Source organism: Emericellopsis cladophorae (genome assembly GCF_022114955.1).
Source record: "Emericellopsis cladophorae strain MUM 19.33 chromosome Unknown NODE_70_length_107903_cov_114_062619, whole genome shotgun sequence".
Lineage (NCBI taxonomy): Eukaryota > Fungi > Ascomycota > Sordariomycetes > Hypocreales > Bionectriaceae > Emericellopsis > Emericellopsis cladophorae.
Window position 1 is genome coordinate 21,662 of NW_026250995.1, and position 16,036 is coordinate 37,697.

The 16,036-nt window shown below is 55.6% G+C and overlaps 7 protein-coding genes across 7 annotated transcripts; 2 read left to right on the forward strand and 5 right to left on the reverse strand.

Annotated features, from left to right (window-relative positions):
• Positions 1 to 96: 96 nt before the first annotated feature.
• On the reverse strand, positions 97 to 1,097 carry J7T54_000481 (uncharacterized protein; the record flags this gene model as incomplete). Its single annotated transcript, XM_051509797.1, has 2 exons — positions 97 to 433; positions 538 to 1,097. The coding sequence occupies 2 exons, from the start codon at positions 1,095 to 1,097 to the stop codon at positions 97 to 99; spliced, it is 897 nt and encodes a 298-aa protein (XP_051359219.1).
• Positions 1,098 to 2,219: 1,122 nt separating this feature from the next.
• J7T54_000482 (3-ketoacyl-CoA thiolase) lies at positions 2,220 to 3,584 on the forward strand (the record flags this gene model as incomplete). The annotated part of the gene is made up of 3 exons (XM_051509798.1): positions 2,220 to 2,284; positions 2,351 to 2,531; positions 2,583 to 3,584. 3 exons carry the CDS (start codon positions 2,220 to 2,222, stop codon positions 3,582 to 3,584), a joined length of 1,248 nt encoding a protein of 415 aa, XP_051359220.1.
• Positions 3,585 to 4,256: 672 nt separating this feature from the next.
• On the forward strand, positions 4,257 to 6,551 carry J7T54_000483 (putative sulfate transporter-like protein; the record flags this gene model as incomplete). The annotated part of the gene is made up of 1 exon (XM_051509799.1): positions 4,257 to 6,551. The coding sequence occupies one exon, from the start codon at positions 4,257 to 4,259 to the stop codon at positions 6,549 to 6,551; it is 2,295 nt and encodes a 764-aa protein (XP_051359221.1).
• A 218-nt stretch (positions 6,552 to 6,769) lies between these two features.
• On the reverse strand, positions 6,770 to 7,373 carry J7T54_000484 (uncharacterized protein; the record flags this gene model as incomplete). The annotated part of the gene is made up of 2 exons (XM_051509800.1): positions 6,770 to 6,980; positions 7,045 to 7,373. The coding sequence occupies 2 exons, from the start codon at positions 7,371 to 7,373 to the stop codon at positions 6,770 to 6,772; spliced, it is 540 nt and encodes a 179-aa protein (XP_051359222.1).
• Positions 7,374 to 7,986: 613 nt separating this feature from the next.
• Positions 7,987 to 9,804, reverse strand: J7T54_000485 (putative acyl-coenzyme A synthetase-like protein; the record flags this gene model as incomplete). Its single annotated transcript, XM_051509803.1, has 4 exons — positions 7,987 to 8,307; positions 8,363 to 8,555; positions 8,604 to 9,690; positions 9,741 to 9,804. The coding sequence occupies 4 exons, from the start codon at positions 9,802 to 9,804 to the stop codon at positions 7,987 to 7,989; spliced, it is 1,665 nt and encodes a 554-aa protein (XP_051359223.1).
• A 974-nt stretch (positions 9,805 to 10,778) lies between these two features.
• Positions 10,779 to 12,882, reverse strand: J7T54_000486 (Oxygen-dependent choline dehydrogenase-like protein; the record flags this gene model as incomplete). The annotated part of the gene is made up of 2 exons (XM_051509804.1): positions 10,779 to 12,771; positions 12,833 to 12,882. The coding sequence occupies 2 exons, from the start codon at positions 12,880 to 12,882 to the stop codon at positions 10,779 to 10,781; spliced, it is 2,043 nt and encodes a 680-aa protein (XP_051359224.1).
• Positions 12,883 to 14,020: 1,138 nt separating this feature from the next.
• J7T54_000487 (uncharacterized protein) lies at positions 14,021 to 15,439 on the reverse strand (the record flags this gene model as incomplete). The annotated part of the gene is made up of 2 exons (XM_051509805.1): positions 14,021 to 14,895; positions 14,950 to 15,439. 2 exons carry the CDS (start codon positions 15,437 to 15,439, stop codon positions 14,021 to 14,023), a joined length of 1,365 nt encoding a protein of 454 aa, XP_051359225.1.
• Between the last annotated feature and the right edge of the window lie 597 nt (positions 15,440 to 16,036).

Sequence of the window (16,036 nt, forward strand, 5' to 3'; positions counted from 1 at the left end):
GCTTCCTTCGTTCGTGTTACATATGTCCAAGTCTAGCGTTCTATGTGATCTTTACGTATGTATAGCCCAAGCCCAAAATTCAATAAAACTCCTTGTCTACAAGAGCAGCGCAGTGACCATGCCCATGGATCCCAGAACAATAACCCAGTTGATCATGGCAGACTCGCCTTGCCCACTTTGCGGCTCAACACCAGTGGCGCTGCGGCCCATGTACCAACTCCCTACATCCGTAAGTTCTCCGTCGTTGTTCAAAAAGGTGACATCTGGGCCGACATTAGACACCTCGCTTCGAAACGCGCCAAAGTACGTATAGCCGCCGATAAAGTCGGTGTCGTCGAAATACTCAATCGTCGTGTTGAAGTGCTCCTGCACCTCGTCGAGGCTCTTGTGCGCGTACGCATACTCTGTCACCCAAATCTCGACACCGGGCCACCTACAACTTGTCAGTGACCAATACTCATTCGTCAGTAAGCAAGTGGAACGTACTCCTCTCTCCTTTCGTTGATGTGTGATTTTAGACCCTCGACGTTATCGTACCAATGCACCGGCAGAAAGTCCCACGTGCAGTTCTTCTTGCCGTCCTCGCCGTCACTCAGGATTTCGGAGCAGTTTCCGAGAAACTGGCGTAACCATGGCATGCCATCCCACCCACCAGTGCAGGCGGGCAGTCCCAGTTTGACGCCTCTCTTGGCCAAGGGCTCGAAGTTGACAACCCACGCCTCAGCCGCTACCTCGGGAAGAACGTCGCTGCCACCGATATCAAATGTGCCGTCGGGCTCATTGAAGCCGAGCACGTGCGTGATATTCCACCCGCTGTCTAAATGCTCCTCCACGTCACGTAGGAAGGTATCGTCGGATGGGTTGTTGGCGTCGACGCCCCATTGCATCGGCACAAAAGCAAAGTCGGATCGCGAAACGTCGGCGAAGGCAGGCGAGGGCCGCGACTCGTAGTTGTAGTACCATGAGATGGCCGAATCTTCTGGCCATATTTGATTGTCCTCAGGGTGGTCCTCGTTGGGAACAAAGACCAGGCCACGCTTCGGGTTGGCAAAGACCCCTGTGGCCGCAAGCAGCGGGAGCGCCAAACGAATCACCATCTCATCGGGGACGCTGGGGTTCGCAGCTGATAGGAGCAGCGTTGTGTCGCGTCGCGTACCGTTGCGTGAGGTCGTGGCAGCTTCGAGATCGCTGTACAGATACTGCAGGCGCAAGAGCAAGAAAGCGAAAGGGATCAGGGAATGAATGGGGACTATCGGATGCCATAGCCTGCATGTTGGCGGTGCGATGCGTGCCACGCCGCGATCGAGAATTTGAGCTTGGCAAGGAGGCAACCTGAAGCTTGGCTCAGTGTTGGCGCGCTGCTACGGGGACGCTATCAAAAGTAGCGTCCTGCCGAGCCGCTAGTCATATCACTTTTTAGCAGAACATACAAAAATAGTACACGTTCTTTCGGGGGTTTGTGGCGGCAATCAAAGTACTATCAAGGTAGTCGCATTACGCTCTTGATTACTGCCTTCTGAGCCGAGGACAAGTCTTGTGAAAGCGTCCTCCGTACTGCAGGTGGAGGACAGGGCGGAGCGGGCTGATGCGCTATCTCAGCCTATCGGGCGGTGGCCCCTGGCGTTCAGGGGTTGATAACGTGAAGATCATCTATTTAAGCAGCTGGTGTCAATTGTTTCCCGAATAAACAAGCATATTCCAATCTAGTTGCAAGAAGGTCCAGTCGCTGCCATGCTTTTCCAGACAGACTGATAGAAGCATCGGCGGCCATTTGACAGACACGGACGCGTCACAGCTCGACTGTCAGGCACGTGTCCCCTATTGAGCGTCCGACCGTCGTGGCCAGCTAGCTCCTCGTGCTACCAGTACGCACGCCGTAGCTTTCCTATTGCCGCAAACACAGGTGCCATTGCAGGTACGAGCGACTTGAATCGCCAGAGTGTGGAAGTTGAATCCTGATTAATAATCATTCGGATAAGCCCGCTCTGGAGCAGATGCCGTTGCGTCTTGCCGACGAGGAGCCAATCGTTATCGATAAGCAAGAAGCTGCTTTATCAGCAAAGTCTCATTCATGCCTCGGTATCTTCTACTCCATGGAGAATACCCGCCGTTTGCCGTCCGAGGCTCACGCAGTCGGCTCTTCTCAAACACATTTATTCGCATCGCCATCCTCTTTTCTCACCATTTCGCAGTACCGAAAATAACTTGCAAACGTGACCATGGCTACCGAACGCTTATCCTCCATCATCCGCCATCTGGCGCCCGGATCGTCGCTCAACAACATGTACGCATGCTCACGCCATACCCCACTGTCCCCCAGGCCAGGGCCCCTTTACTAACTTCCACGTAGCCAGAGCAAGAATCCAGATGACATTGTCATCACCTTGGCCGTCCGCACACCACTCACCAAGGCGAGGAAGGGTGGTTTCAAGGACACCTCTCTGGAGTACATGATCTACGCTCTCCTGGAGCAGGTCCGACTCAAGAGTGGCGTCGACCCTGCCCTGGTGGAGGACTTCTGTCTCGGCAATGTACGCTACTGGTCTCAATCGTATTTGTGAATGCTTGCTAATCATCCAAAGGTCTCCGACGCCAAAGCAGCGTATAAGCTTCGTGCTGCGGCCCTGGCAGCTGGGTTCCCCAACACAGCTGGCGCGAGCAGCGTCAACCGCTTCTGCTCCTCTGGCCTCAAGGCTACCGCTGACATTGCGCACGCCATTACGAATGGCTCCATCGAGGTCGGTGTCGCCCTCGGTGCAGAATCCATGTCGATCGGTGGGGACGCCCTTGATAAGCCGTTCGATGAGGTCGTGTTGTCCAAGAGCCAGGAGGCGGCGGACTGCATGATGCCCATGGGCTGGACGAGCGAGAATGTGAGCAAGGACTTTGGTGTCACGCGGGACAAGATGGATGAGTATGCGGCCGAGAGCTTCCAGCGTGCGGAGAAGGCCCAGGCTCAGGGCTGGTCGACCGACGAGATTGTCCCTATCACGACCCGCGTCAAGGGTCCCGATGGTGAGCTCAAGGAGGTCACTCTCACGCAGGATGACGGTATCCGCAAGGCAACCACAAAGGAAGGCCTCGGTAAAATCCGACCTGCGTTCCCCCAGTGGGGTGACGCGACCACGGGTGGCAATGCCAGTCAGGTCACGGACGGTGCTGCCGCCGTGCTGCTGATGAAGAGGTCTACGGCTGTGAAGCTGGGGCAGCCTATTGTCGCCAAGTATGTCGGCTCCACGGTTGCCGGCCTCGCGCCCCGGATCATGGGCATTGGTCCCAGCATCGCCATTCCGAAGCTCCTCGCCCAGCTGGGCATCACCCTGGCGGACATTGATGTCATTGAGCTCAACGAGGCCTTTGCCAGCATGGCTGTCTACTGCCGCGATACGCTGGCCCTGGACTGGACCAAGATGAACCCTCGCGGTGGTGCGATCGCTCTCGGCCATCCCCTGGGCGCAACAGGCGCTAGGCAGATTGTCACCGGGCTGAGTGAGTTGAGGAGGACCAACAAGAAGATTTTGTTGACCAGCATGTGCATTGGCAGTGGTCAAGGAATGGCTGGGCTGTTTGTGAACGAGCAATAGCGGTTTAATGAGATTATTTATGTATTAAATTTGAGTGTCTTTGTACTAGTCATGTGTACTATTCACGCTGCCCCCGGAGCCAAGCCCTGATATCCAAGTGAAGTATCCACCAAGACAATTATCCAGCAGTGACCAGACGACTGTACAATTTTCCTTTATTTCCCAGCCTCTAGGCCACCATTACAAAAAATTCAAACGTGACTCGAGTCCATTCAAACGGAACCACATGTCTAGGGTAGCCTAAGACCGTTTCGGGTCATTGCCGAATGACGGCTAAGCTGACACCAGCAAAGCGGGTCCGTCCGCTGACCCTGCTGCAGTGTCTGCAGCGTCTGCTGACCAACTGCTAGACTCGGAGGGCAAAACGTGGGGACTGGAGCGCAGGAAATGCGATACGAGTAAATTCGAGTCCTCCGTTCTTCTGCTCCCCAAAGTCCATGCCCCAATTTCCCTTTCGCTAGTCTCAGCTATTGATTGCGCTGTCGATTGCGCTGTCATTCCCGTTATTTGCTTCATGGCTTGCAATCCTAGATTCTCCCATTCGCCCCCATTGCCTTCAACGCGTGGGTCACTGAGGCTCTCCCTTCCACGCCTCACTTTCACTTGACCACCGTCCTCTGGTCCCTACACCGTCACAGAGCGCTCACGAGGCGATAGCCCGTGTCCTTGACGATGAGCTTTCCTCCGAACAACCGCGCGTCGTCCTACTCGGCTGGTGACTACCGACCCTCCCAGCCAAGCACGCTTCGGCAGAGTCACCGTCCAAGCAGCCGCGGTCCCCCATCCGAAAGCACCTCGAATGGCCCTGCAGCGTCCAGCGACGAGTCGTCGCCTCTCCTCGACCGAAGTTCGGACGCGCCGTCAGGACACGACGAATCATGCGCCCACGGCACCTTCAGCCCTCGCCCCGAAAGCCCCGCCCATGGACGCACCAACTCGGACGGCTTTTCGACACCGGGGTCGGGAACACACATCCCAGCACTAGACGACGCGCTCACAAATATCATTGGGCACGATGACTGGAAACACTGGCTCAAGAAGCGCATACGAACCAAGAAGATGGGCCAGAGCAGCGAGCTTGCCGCGGAGGCGGGCATCCGAGATACTCCCTTGATGTACATGGCGTACTATGTGCCCTGTCTCAATTGGCTGCGCCAATACAAATGGTCCTACCTCCAAGGCGACCTGGTATCGGCTATCACCATGGCCTCGTTCTACCTACCCATGGCTCTGTCATACGCGAGCAACTTGGCGCACGTACCACCGATACACGGACTCTACGCATTTGTCTTCAACCCGTTTGTGTACGCACTCTTTGGATCATGCCCGCAGATGGTGGTTGGGCCCGAGGCTGCAGGATCATTGCTGGTGGGCACGGCTATCAAGGCGAGCGTGGATTCAGGTGATGGTACCGAAGATAACGATGTATTGCATGCGAGAATCTGCGGTGTCGTGACGGGAATGGCGGGCGCCATGGTGCTCATTGCGGGTCTCGTGAGACTCGGTTTCCTCGATAGCGTGCTGAGCCGGCCTTTCCTTCGTGGATTCATCAGCGCTATCGGTTTCGTGATCACCGTCGACCAATTGATCCCCGAGCTGGGCTTGTCCGACGTGGCGGACCATGTGAAGGTCAGCCATGGCAGCTCGGCGGACAAGGTCGGGTTCATCATTGAACACATCAAAGAGACGCACACAGCCACGTTCCTCGTGGCGGCTGTCAGCTTTGTCATCATCATGTTCTTCCGAGAACTGAAGAAATACCTGCAGCCCAGGCTGCCGTCGATAGTCTTCATCCCGGACCGATTCCTGGTGGTCGTAATCTCGACCATCCTGTGCAAGCAATACCGCTGGGATCTACAGGGCATTGAGATCCTGGGGAACGTCAAGCCCCCTTCAGGGAGCCCTTTCACGTTCCGCTGGCCTTTTCAGTCTGCCCACATGCCTCATATTCGCGATGGCATGTCGACTTCTTTTCTCATTGCGCTTCTTGGGTTCTTCGAGTCGTCGGTTGCGGCCAAGAGTCTCGGTGCGGGCACATCCACCATTCAGGGCATGCAGCTGAGTGCCAACCGCGAGCTTATCGCACTAGGCGTGGCCAACTTGGTCGGCGGCAGCTTCCTGAGTCTTCCGGCATTCGGTGGTTACGGCCGCAGCAAGGTCAATCAGCAGACGGGCGGCAAAACGCCCATGAGCTCCATCTTGCTCAGTGTCGTCGCTCTGCTCTGCGTGCTGTTCTTCCTGCCATACTTCTACTATCTTCCGAAACCAGTGTTGTCGGCCATGATCTCCGTGGTTGCCTACTCTCTTATGGAAGAGGCGCCACATGACATTGGCTTCTTCCTTCGCATCCGTGGGTGGAAGGAACTCGGGCTCATGGCGCTCATTTTCGTGTCGACCGTCTTCTACTCGCTCACCATGGGCATGGCCATTGGCGTCGGCGTCTCGCTGCTCATGGTGATCCGCCACAGCACGCGTCCTCGGATCCAGATCATGGGCCGCATCCCGGGCACCAACCGCTTTGAGAATGCCGAGGCCGAAGATTCCCGTCTTGAGTCCATCGAAGGTTGCCTGATTGTCAAGATCCCCGAGCCACTCACGTTTGCCAACACGGGTGAGCTCAAGTCTCGTCTACGTCGACTCGAGATGTACGGCACTTCGTCTGCGCACCCCGCCCTGCCGCGCCTACGGTCCACGGACATGAACCGTAACGTCATTTTTGACATTCACGGCGTCACCTCCATCGACGGCTCAGGCATGCAGGTTCTGACCGAGATTGTCACGAACTACAGGGAACGAGGCGCACGCGTGTTCTTTTCGAGAGGACCTACGAAACGACACGGCAACGCAATATGGAGGATGATGCAGGGCAGTGGCATTGTGGACATGTGCGGTGGCGAGGGTCACTTTGTGGACGACGTGGACGAAGCATTGCGGAGGACAGAGTACGAAGAAAGCGTGCATGAATAGGTGCATCCACGAGCCCTTGGGCGGTATCGGCTGTTCATGCGAGGAGCATCCATAGAGCCAGGCCACAGTATGTGTATCACACCTGTCTGCACGTTTGCGTGTAGATATTTAAACGTGCTTATCGTATATAGGCTTCAATCGTCGCTCCGTCGTTCCGTCGTCTCGTCGTCTCGTCGTCTCAGTGTGCATATACCGTCCGGCTCTCATTCTGCAGCCGCTCACAGCATTGGCAGTAGACCCTCCTGCTGAGCGTCGCGCACCAGAGCCTCGTAAATTGCGACCTTCTCCTCGTAGATGGCGACCCAGTCGACATCGCGCTTGCCAGGACCAGTCTCGATGCCGCCAAAGGCGCGGACAGCAGTGAAATAGACCGCTGCGAGGCTCTTGCAGACCAACCTGGCGGAGGAGTCCTTGCACTGGTAGTAGAGACTGCCCCCCATATGTTAGCTTGCTGGTTCATGCGGGCCATTGCCCTTCCGCAGAAGAGACTTACTCTTTCTTGAACTTTTTGTCAATCTTCAACCTGGCCTTGGTTGTGAAGCGCGACTGGTTGCGGTAGTTGCCATAGCCAAAGTCGTGGCGCCAGCAGGCAGGGAGGAATGGGAAGCCAAACGGATTGTCCGGGGACGAGGTGCAGCCGTCCGTCTCCCAGTTGAGCGTGTCGGGGGTGCCGCGACGCGTCTCAAACTCGGGCAGCGTGATGTTGAAGAGGAACTCGTCGGTGATCTCGTTGTCGGATTGCAGTGGAATCACAGCAGCCTTCATGCTGGGGAGGGCTGCGGCTGTGGAGGCCATGATCAGGAGGACGGTGATGAACTTCATCTTGCTGCGCTGGCTGGCTGCGTTGGCTGGGTGGGTGCTGCTGCCCCCTGTTTAAGCTTGAATTTTGGCTGGGGCTCACGGCTGTCTTGAGTACCGAGTGGTTTTGAATTAAGTTTCATAGCTGGACTGATCGACGGGAGGACATGTGGCCTCCTTCTGTCGCGCCAGCTCCTTTTATTAGTCTTTGCCCACTTACACGACAGCCTGTGATTTTGCGCTGGTTGGATGCCACGAGACGGCAGCATATTCGTCCGTTGGATTGAGCCAACCTGGGGTACCAAGACGCAAGGAAATGGTCATGCGCAACTGGTCTGTCACGAGATGGGCGTCTACCATTGCGGTACTTGGACACGACTACCAGCCACATTTAGGCCAACTGGCCTCCTGGAAGGGCAATATGGGCGATGGCAGAAAGACAGGTTGCTGCACGGGGTTCAATGTTGCGAAGGCGAAGAAGAAAGAATAGAGATCTTGCAAAGTAGCCCGACGGACCGATGAGCACTGATCTGCGGTTTTTCCATTGACATCGGTACTTCTGGGATTTGGATGTCGTGGGAGTACACGACCTATGGAAGAGTTATATATGGGTGATTCACAGAATATATATTCCCGACTACAGCAACTCTGGCAACTTGTCCCTCATCAGTTTTCCGCTGATGTGTCGCGGTAGAGCGTCCACAAACTTTACACCTCGCAGCTGTTGGTGCTCCTGGACCCTATCTGACACAAATTGCTGAATGAGCCGAGGAGTATCGTCTGTAGTTTCCGTCCCTGGCCTCATAACTACCAGAGCTTGGGGAACCTGACTCTCAGCTCCATCCTCGTCCTGCAATGCGACACCAAGAACAGCTGCATCAGTTACGCCTGGATACTGCACGATAATGCCCTCGAGCTCAGCTGGCGGCACATACTGGCCCTGGACGCGAATGATCTCCTGTAAAGTATGTCAGCGACCACGTACTCAAAACTTGGACGGCCTCGGTACAAACCTTGACACGCCCCTTGACGTAGATCAGGTCGTCTTTGATCTCAACCAGATCACCTGTCCGGTACCATCCCTTGTGGAATGCTTTCCGATCTGCCTCGGCGTTTTTGTGGTAACCTTGCGTGATGATCGGACCCATAAGCCAAGCCTCGCCCTGTTGGGCAGCCGGAACGTCTTTGCCCTCCTCATCGACAAGACTGCGCATCGTCAGCCATGCACGCGCCTCACAACAAGATCACACTCACCGCATCAGCATATTGGGCAAGAGACCACCCACGCTCCCTGTCGTATCCCGCCTACTAGGAGGCATGTGCGTCGACGCGCCAGTCGTCTCGGTAGCACCCCACGTCTGACTCAACAGCGCCATCATATCCCCCTCACCTCCCAGCTTTTGCGTGTGGTAGACACGGGGGTCAAGCGGCCAGCCGCCCGAGTAGGCAATGCGCAGCGACTTGAGCTGGTCCGTGATGCTGGGTAGGAACGCAACAGCTGCGTACACCCTGGGCAGGGAGAAAAAGGTCGTGATCTGCAGTGTGGCGTTGTGTTTGAGGAAGTCCATCATGTCAAACTTGGGCATCCAGTACACGAGGCCCCCATCGTAAAAGGGATTGACAAAATAGCCCTGCACGCCAGAAATGTGCGCGCACCCAAGATGAGCAAGCGTCCGCGACTGGAAAGGTTTCCCCTCGACAGCCCACTGGTCCCAAACAGGGCGATTGATGTACGCTGGGAGGAAAGCCTCAGAGACCATATTTGCGTGCGAAATCCGCACGCCCTTTGGCTGCCCGGTGGTGCCCGAGGTGTAGACAAGGCAGATCGTCGTGGACGCCAACAGGGACGGATCCGTGATGACTGGCCAAGACAAGGTGTTTTGGCTTGCAGCAAAAGACCACGAAGGGCTATTGTCGACGGAAGTGAGCGCTGGCGTTGGGCTCGTCGTCAGAACGAGCACGTTCCGCAGGGGGAGTCCTACGACAGTAGCAGCGGCCACCGCGGTGTCTTTGACATCTTCGCTGCAGACGAGCAACTTGCCAGGTCCATCTGCGATCTGGCTGGCGAGCTCCTCTGCACTCAAGTACGTGCTGGCCGCCGAGTATATGCCCTGAGCGCCAACGATACTGTAGAATAGGAAGGGAAGCGCGGCCTGGCCGTTGCAAAAGCTGACCACGATATCGTCACCCGTTCTTTTCTTGCCAATCCCATAGTTCTCGCGTAGGAAATGAGCGACTTGCTGCGCAATGACTCTGCTGTCGGCTTTGGTGTAAGTCGTCGCCGCATTGTCCGCATCGGCGTGAAGAGGCGTGCTCTCTTGAGCAGCACAGTGGCGCGACTCTGGAGTCCAGCATGTCAGCTTTGACTCTTGTCAAGGGGGAATATCGTACCAAACAGAAAGGTCAACAGGTCGACTTGAGGTACGTCGACCTCGTTGCCGAAGTTGTAGATCATACTTGTGTTTTTGTCGATAGCACTGGAAGATGTCTAATTGCTACTTGGGATGGGAATCTCGCGTCTTGAACGAATTCCTTCAAGATCGGAAACCAGGACTCAACAGAGATTCGCGGTCAACTACCGAAAGTCCTATTGTCCATGCAACCACTGCCCTGATTGGGGCCGGCCATTCCAAATAGGCTATCGATGCCGGTCAATAACCTGCAGGAACAAACAATTGCATTTGCCGGACGCTTGTTTTTAGTGATGTGCGGGAGTAATATCATCCTGGTGGAGCAGGTATATGCATGGGTCAGGGGAGATGGGCAACTTCCCTGGCTCTCACGAAACAAATAAACTGCCAGAGGTCTTGTGCATGCTGGGAAATTTGCCCAAGCACCCTGGCACTGCAGAATGAGAGGTGAGCCGTCACAAGGCGAGTGGCGGTCCTGGAAATGTGACGAAAAGGTTGAGTTCCAGGAGGTCGGTGGCAAATTGTGGTATCCGCGTCGAGTGTCTGGATGTCGGGAAGGAGACCGGACCTACGACGGGCAGAGCGTATCTAGATTCCAGGGCTCTCAATCGATGGCATCGTGGGTAACTATGATCGGCAGCGCCACGATGAAGATTCGCTCCAAATGGCAAGAGTATCGAAATTGAGCCCGGAACATTGGGCGGGTTTCGCTGTGTGCTCGAGCTATACATTATCAGACAAGCAAGAGTAATGGAATCGAAGTATTAAAAGCGATTTTCACATGAATCGCCTATTCCATGGAGTGGTCTGGCCTTCAAATACATAGTCCAAGCCACAAGGGCGCCCAGTTACGCACGTCACGCATCTCAAAACAAAGAGAAGATCACTCGAAAATTATTTATCTACATATTCATGTAATTAAGTGTTGATGTTGTATTGGCGAAAGTCCAGGTCGTCCTATCTTACCCGCATGCACCGTACAGAATCAGTGAATTGCATGCATTCCAGAGAACGCAGCTTAGTTCCTGGCAGCCTCAATGATGACATCGGCGGCCTTCTCGCTGATGGTATAGGTGGGCAGCGCCACATAGAAGCCGGGGATCTTGGGGAAGACAGAGGCGTCGACAACACGGAGACCGTCCACGCCACGGACACGGAACTTGGAGTCCAGCACAGCGTTCGGATCGTCGTCCGCGCCAATGGGCGAGGTGCAGGACGCGTGGTGGCCCCAGGCCTCGTTCTTGGCGAACTCCCTAAGCTCGTCGTCGGTGGAGATGTTCTTGGGGGGCCAGACGCGCTCAAAGTCGCCGTCAAGAGGGATGAGGCTTTCAAAAGCCTTGATGCCAAACTTCATGCCCTCGACTATGCTCTGCAGGTCCTGCTCGCCACCGCGCGCAAAGTAGTTGAAGTCGATCTGGGGTGTGTCGCGGGGGTTCCTGCTCTTCAGGGTGACGGCGCCGGCGTTGTTGCGAGAGTGCGCCTTGAGTGTGAGCCATGTCCACTTATTGCCGCCATCGGTAGCATACATGGAGTAGCCGGGGTAGTAGCCGTTGAAATAGGCGGGAACACCACCGAGGAAGAGATCGTGATCGTCGTTCTTCTCAGCTACGGACGAGTGGTGCAGGTAACCAAAGGCGATACCGTTGGTGGTGTAGGCACCCTTGAAGTCTCCAGGCCTGTTCTTCCAGTTGTTATAGCAGGGGTCGTCGCCCTCGAGGAACGTGCAGTCGGCCAGGAGCGAGAACTTGGTCTTGGCCTCGCCAACGACACCAACTTCGTAGCGGTCCTGGAGGTTGCCGCCAACACCGGGGAGATCGTGGATGACCTTAATGTCGAGCGCTTCGAGCTCCTCCTTGGGGCCAACACCGGAGAGCTTGAGGATCTGGGGGGTGTTGAAAGTTCCTGCAGAGACAATCACTTCGCGACTTGCGTGGACAGTACCAGCAACGCCCTCGTCCTCCGACTTGGAAGCGCGGGGATCAGCACGGTATAGGCTCTTGCCGTGGAGGTAGTCTACGCCGGTGGCCTTGGGCTTGTCGCCAGAGGTGTCAAAGTTGACCTTGCTAACAAGGGTGTTGAGAGCAATGTCGAGCTTATACTTCTTGGAGCCGTCCTTGTTTTTGGCGTTGGCCACGTCGAGGACAAAGTCGCGAGGGCCGGTGCGGACGTAGTCAGAGTTCATGGACAGGGGGATCTGGTAGATCAGATCCTTCTTGTCACGGGCGTACGAGTCGGTGTTAATGTCTAGGGCCAAAACACCAAGAATGCCCGTGACAGTCTTGAGGAGGCCACCCAGCAGGCCCTTGCCGGTAGCAGTGGTGGCGGCAGTCAGGAGAGAGAGGACCTTCAAGTCCTGCGCGATGAGGATGGTTGGGGTCAGGCGGGTTGGCAGCCAGCCGCTGAAGCCGTGGCCCCTGGAGGCCAGAGCACCCTGAACGTACTGGTTACTCTCGATCCTCTTCAGGTAGCCCTTCATGTTGTCAGATCTCCAGGAGTCGTCGCCCGTAATGCCGGCAATGGTGTCCCAGTCCTTGTCGCTGGCTTTGACCATGATCAGGGCGTGGTGCATCGTGCAACCACCAAGCGCACCTGTACGAGGGTACAGAACACCAAGGGCCTCGGAGCCCTCAGGTGGCTGGTCCCCGGAAAGGTCGAGCGTTTGCCAGTACTCGCCATCGGGGGTCAGATAGGTGTACTTGCTATCCTTGCGGTTCTGTTCGTCATCTGCGTGGTGGTGGACAAAGTAGTCCCAGCGGATGGGGTTGTACTCGCTGGTAAAAGGGTGCAGCGCGGGAGCCTGAACCTGACGATCGGTTCCGTGATCCTCACCAGCATCGATGAGCAAGACGCTGTGACCAGCAAGTGCAAGGCGGGCAGCAAGGGGAGAACCACCAGCGCCAGAGCCGACGATGATGTACTCGTAGGTCGAGTTGTCCTGAGGACCCTCGACGGGGTGGCTGTAACCGTTCGGCGGGTAGATGTTCTGGTCCTGCACGGGCTGCACCGTATAGCTGAGAAGAGTCAGTCTGCCATTCAAACGGGGATCAATTTATCAAGAAGCAAGTCACTTACGCTGCAAACGTGCCGGCCACGAAGAAGGCCAGCGTGTTGAAAGCCCTCATCTTTGCTCCCAAAGAAAGGACCGCGATAAATAAGAAAAAGAGCGAATAGTTGGCGCCCCAAGCGATGCTAACAGCAGGTGAAAGATCGACCGGACAAGCCTAAAAGAGCGACAGAGTTGGATTGTTGGTTGGTGCAGAGGCACAACGATGGTGGGATCGAGCTCTTAAACAACATGACAGCATCACGCTCCAGGCATTGGAACCCTGTATGCGGAGTATTAGACACTGGCGATCGGCACTCCATGCAATACCGTAGCTTGGGCGAATTTGTTCTTCGGTCTACGGCATCTGTCCTGGTCGGCGCGTCTCTGCGCCTATAACTTGGCAAAGGAGGCACAACTCCGCCTACATGACGATGGTCGGACAAAAGTGATGGTTCAGGAAAACCTTTCGTCTAGGTGTGGTTCGCGTGGCGCACGAGCCATTGCTAGCAACTTGACTTGTCATCCTCAAAAGCTAACCGCCAAGACCCCCGTAGGGCCGTATCATATTTTCCGACCGGGCACAGGGGCTTCTCTGCCGGCGGGGCCCCGTGGCAAGGCCCCCTTGTCTATCAGAAGAGTATTCCAATGACAGCAGCTGGCATGATCCACCGCCATGCTTGCTGAACGAACCGTTGGTCTTCTCTGGGACCTTGTTCAGAGTGGAGTTGTCCACCTTCTTGGTTGCAATCGTGTGGCTCCATTTTGTGATGAGATGGGGCCTTGGATAATGATCCATGGTATGCCTGCCAGCACGATTCCGAATCTGAACGGCGTAAACCCCTACTGTCCTATTTAACGCCGAGCGTCCGCACTCAACGGCAGCAGCTGCGACATGACACTCCTGGCAAGCGGCATCGTGGCAACATGACGCGTGTTTGGGAGGGTAAGGGTTAGAGAAGAGCTCTGGGCTAGATATCAAATATCAGGACTCATGATTGAGGAGACACGTTCCCAAGGGGTGGACATGTCCAAAGTGTCTTGCACAGGAGGTATGATTGAACGTAGTAGATTCTCGTGAAAGAATGACGATATATCCCGTCATTTTCTAAGTAAAAGAGCGTACGTCTCCCCATAGCATCCCCAAAAAACCCCTTTCCCAACCCCCATCATAAGATGACCTTGACACCGGCAAAAGAAGAAGAAAACCAAGTATTTCAAAGAGAGTTCTTGCTATCTGACTTGGAGGCCGTGACAGTGTAGGTCTTCTCGAAAGCCTTGCTGTGGGGATAGTCCTTCAACGGCACAAAGTCGTGCTCGTCGCCGTGCTTGGGCGTCTGCTGGACCGACACCGAATGGGCCACCTTGACGCCGCCTTGCTCTAGCCCTTTGTTGGAGTTGAGGGGGTTGGATTTGGAGCCATATCCTTGCGATCCGTACCTGGAGAAGCTCTTGGACTTGAGAATGGTCGCGCCGAGCGAGACGAGGAGATGGCGGCAGGACGGGAGGCAGCACATGATGATGCTGACGTGAATCTCAATCGTGCTCCAGTAGGCGGCGTCGACGTAGTCCCAGGTGACGTTTTGCGTGTTGGCGAAGAGCACCAGGGAGTGCAGGCGGATGACGGAGATGATGGTCACAAATATACCGAGAGAGAACATGAACATGATCATGACCTTCTTCTTCACCTCCATGTGCAAGTTCCAGAGGTTCCTCAGGGGCAGCGCCAGCAAGACGAGGTCGAGCACGATGTTGAAAATCGCGCTCATCCACTTTTGCAGATGGATGTTGTTGCAAGTGCCGGCCCATTCGGGCCTCAGTTGCTTCCACGCACCTTCGGCAGGCGAGCACTGAAGGGCGGTGGCCACAATGAAGCTGATCCCATAGCCCATGACCAAGCCCGTGACGACCCACACAACCTTGCGGAAGCTCTTGTCGGGGAAGACGCGCAGAATAAATGCCAGCAGAGAGAGCTTGACAAAGGTGATGGTGGCAAAGTAGAAAATGGACCCCAGGTAGTAGAACATCAAGACGTTCTCGACCTTGTCCGCGGTCAAAGTCCACATGTCGCGACCGAGTCCATTTTTCACCACTGAAAGATCATGTCAGTATCGCGGCCGTCAGACAGCAGCCATGGTTGACCTACAGGTATACGCAAAGACAGTTGGGGGGATCGACATCAGCACAGCTATCGAGCACATGTGATCGTCCATTCCCAACGTCCGCCCGCCAGACTTGGAGAAAGTTGAGCAGAGGCGCATTACATAGGCGAGCCCGGCCAATCCACCACCGATCAGACCGATCAGCAAGGGCTGAAGATGCTTGTCCCGCACAGGCGCTCCGCATACGCTATGCATCGTAATGTTCTTCATCTCAAGACCCTCGAACAGAGTGCACCCGGCGAGAGCGCACTTGGTCAGCTCCTCCGTCAGCGCCTCATTGGTGCACAGGCACAGAATGTCGTCCGCCTCGCAGTCCGACTTGGGCACCAGCTCAGCCATGCATTCCTTTGCGCAGTCGGGGTAGGCGTCCTGGGCCTTCTTGATGCCCGCGAGCTGTTCTTCCGATAGCGACTGAGCGGATGCAAAGCCAGCCAAGGCCAGCATGGCTCGGACGACGGTGTTCGAGAACAGCATTGAAGAGCGAGCGAAACAAGATGGGAGAAACAATCGAATGTGCTCTAAGGACGGAAGAAGTTTCCGCAATGAAGGCCTGTCAAGGGACCAGAGGCTACTTGAATAGACAGAGGGCACTCGAACGATGAGAAACTTGAGCTTGCTTTCCTGAAGCAGAACCAAGTATCCGTAATTTGCATCCTTCTAGGAGTCGTCATGCAAGTACAACGTATGACCCTGTATCGAAAGAGAAAGATGAGACGCGTGTCAAGAGAAGAGAAAAATGCCCCTCTTCGGTAGTTTGGTCTGGAGAGAGAAGCGGGCGTGGTCTGCGGGTCCGGCAATCCAGAGCTTGTTCCTTGTACGGAGGCTCTCCAATGGAGTCGGAACCCTGAGCCGCCGCCTGGTTGGTGCTTTTAGTCCGGAAAATGTCCGCTGCGTCGCAAATGACACTCTCCACGTGTTGGTGAGATGTACAGGGTCAGGGCTCGAGCTTCGAGCTCGCAAGAGGCTGCTGTCTTGGTTGAGAATTTGACCGCCTGGTCAAGCCGCTCAAGCCAGGGCGCATGGGTACATGACACACAAGCTGGGATAGCTTCCCCTTGAGCAAAGCACAAA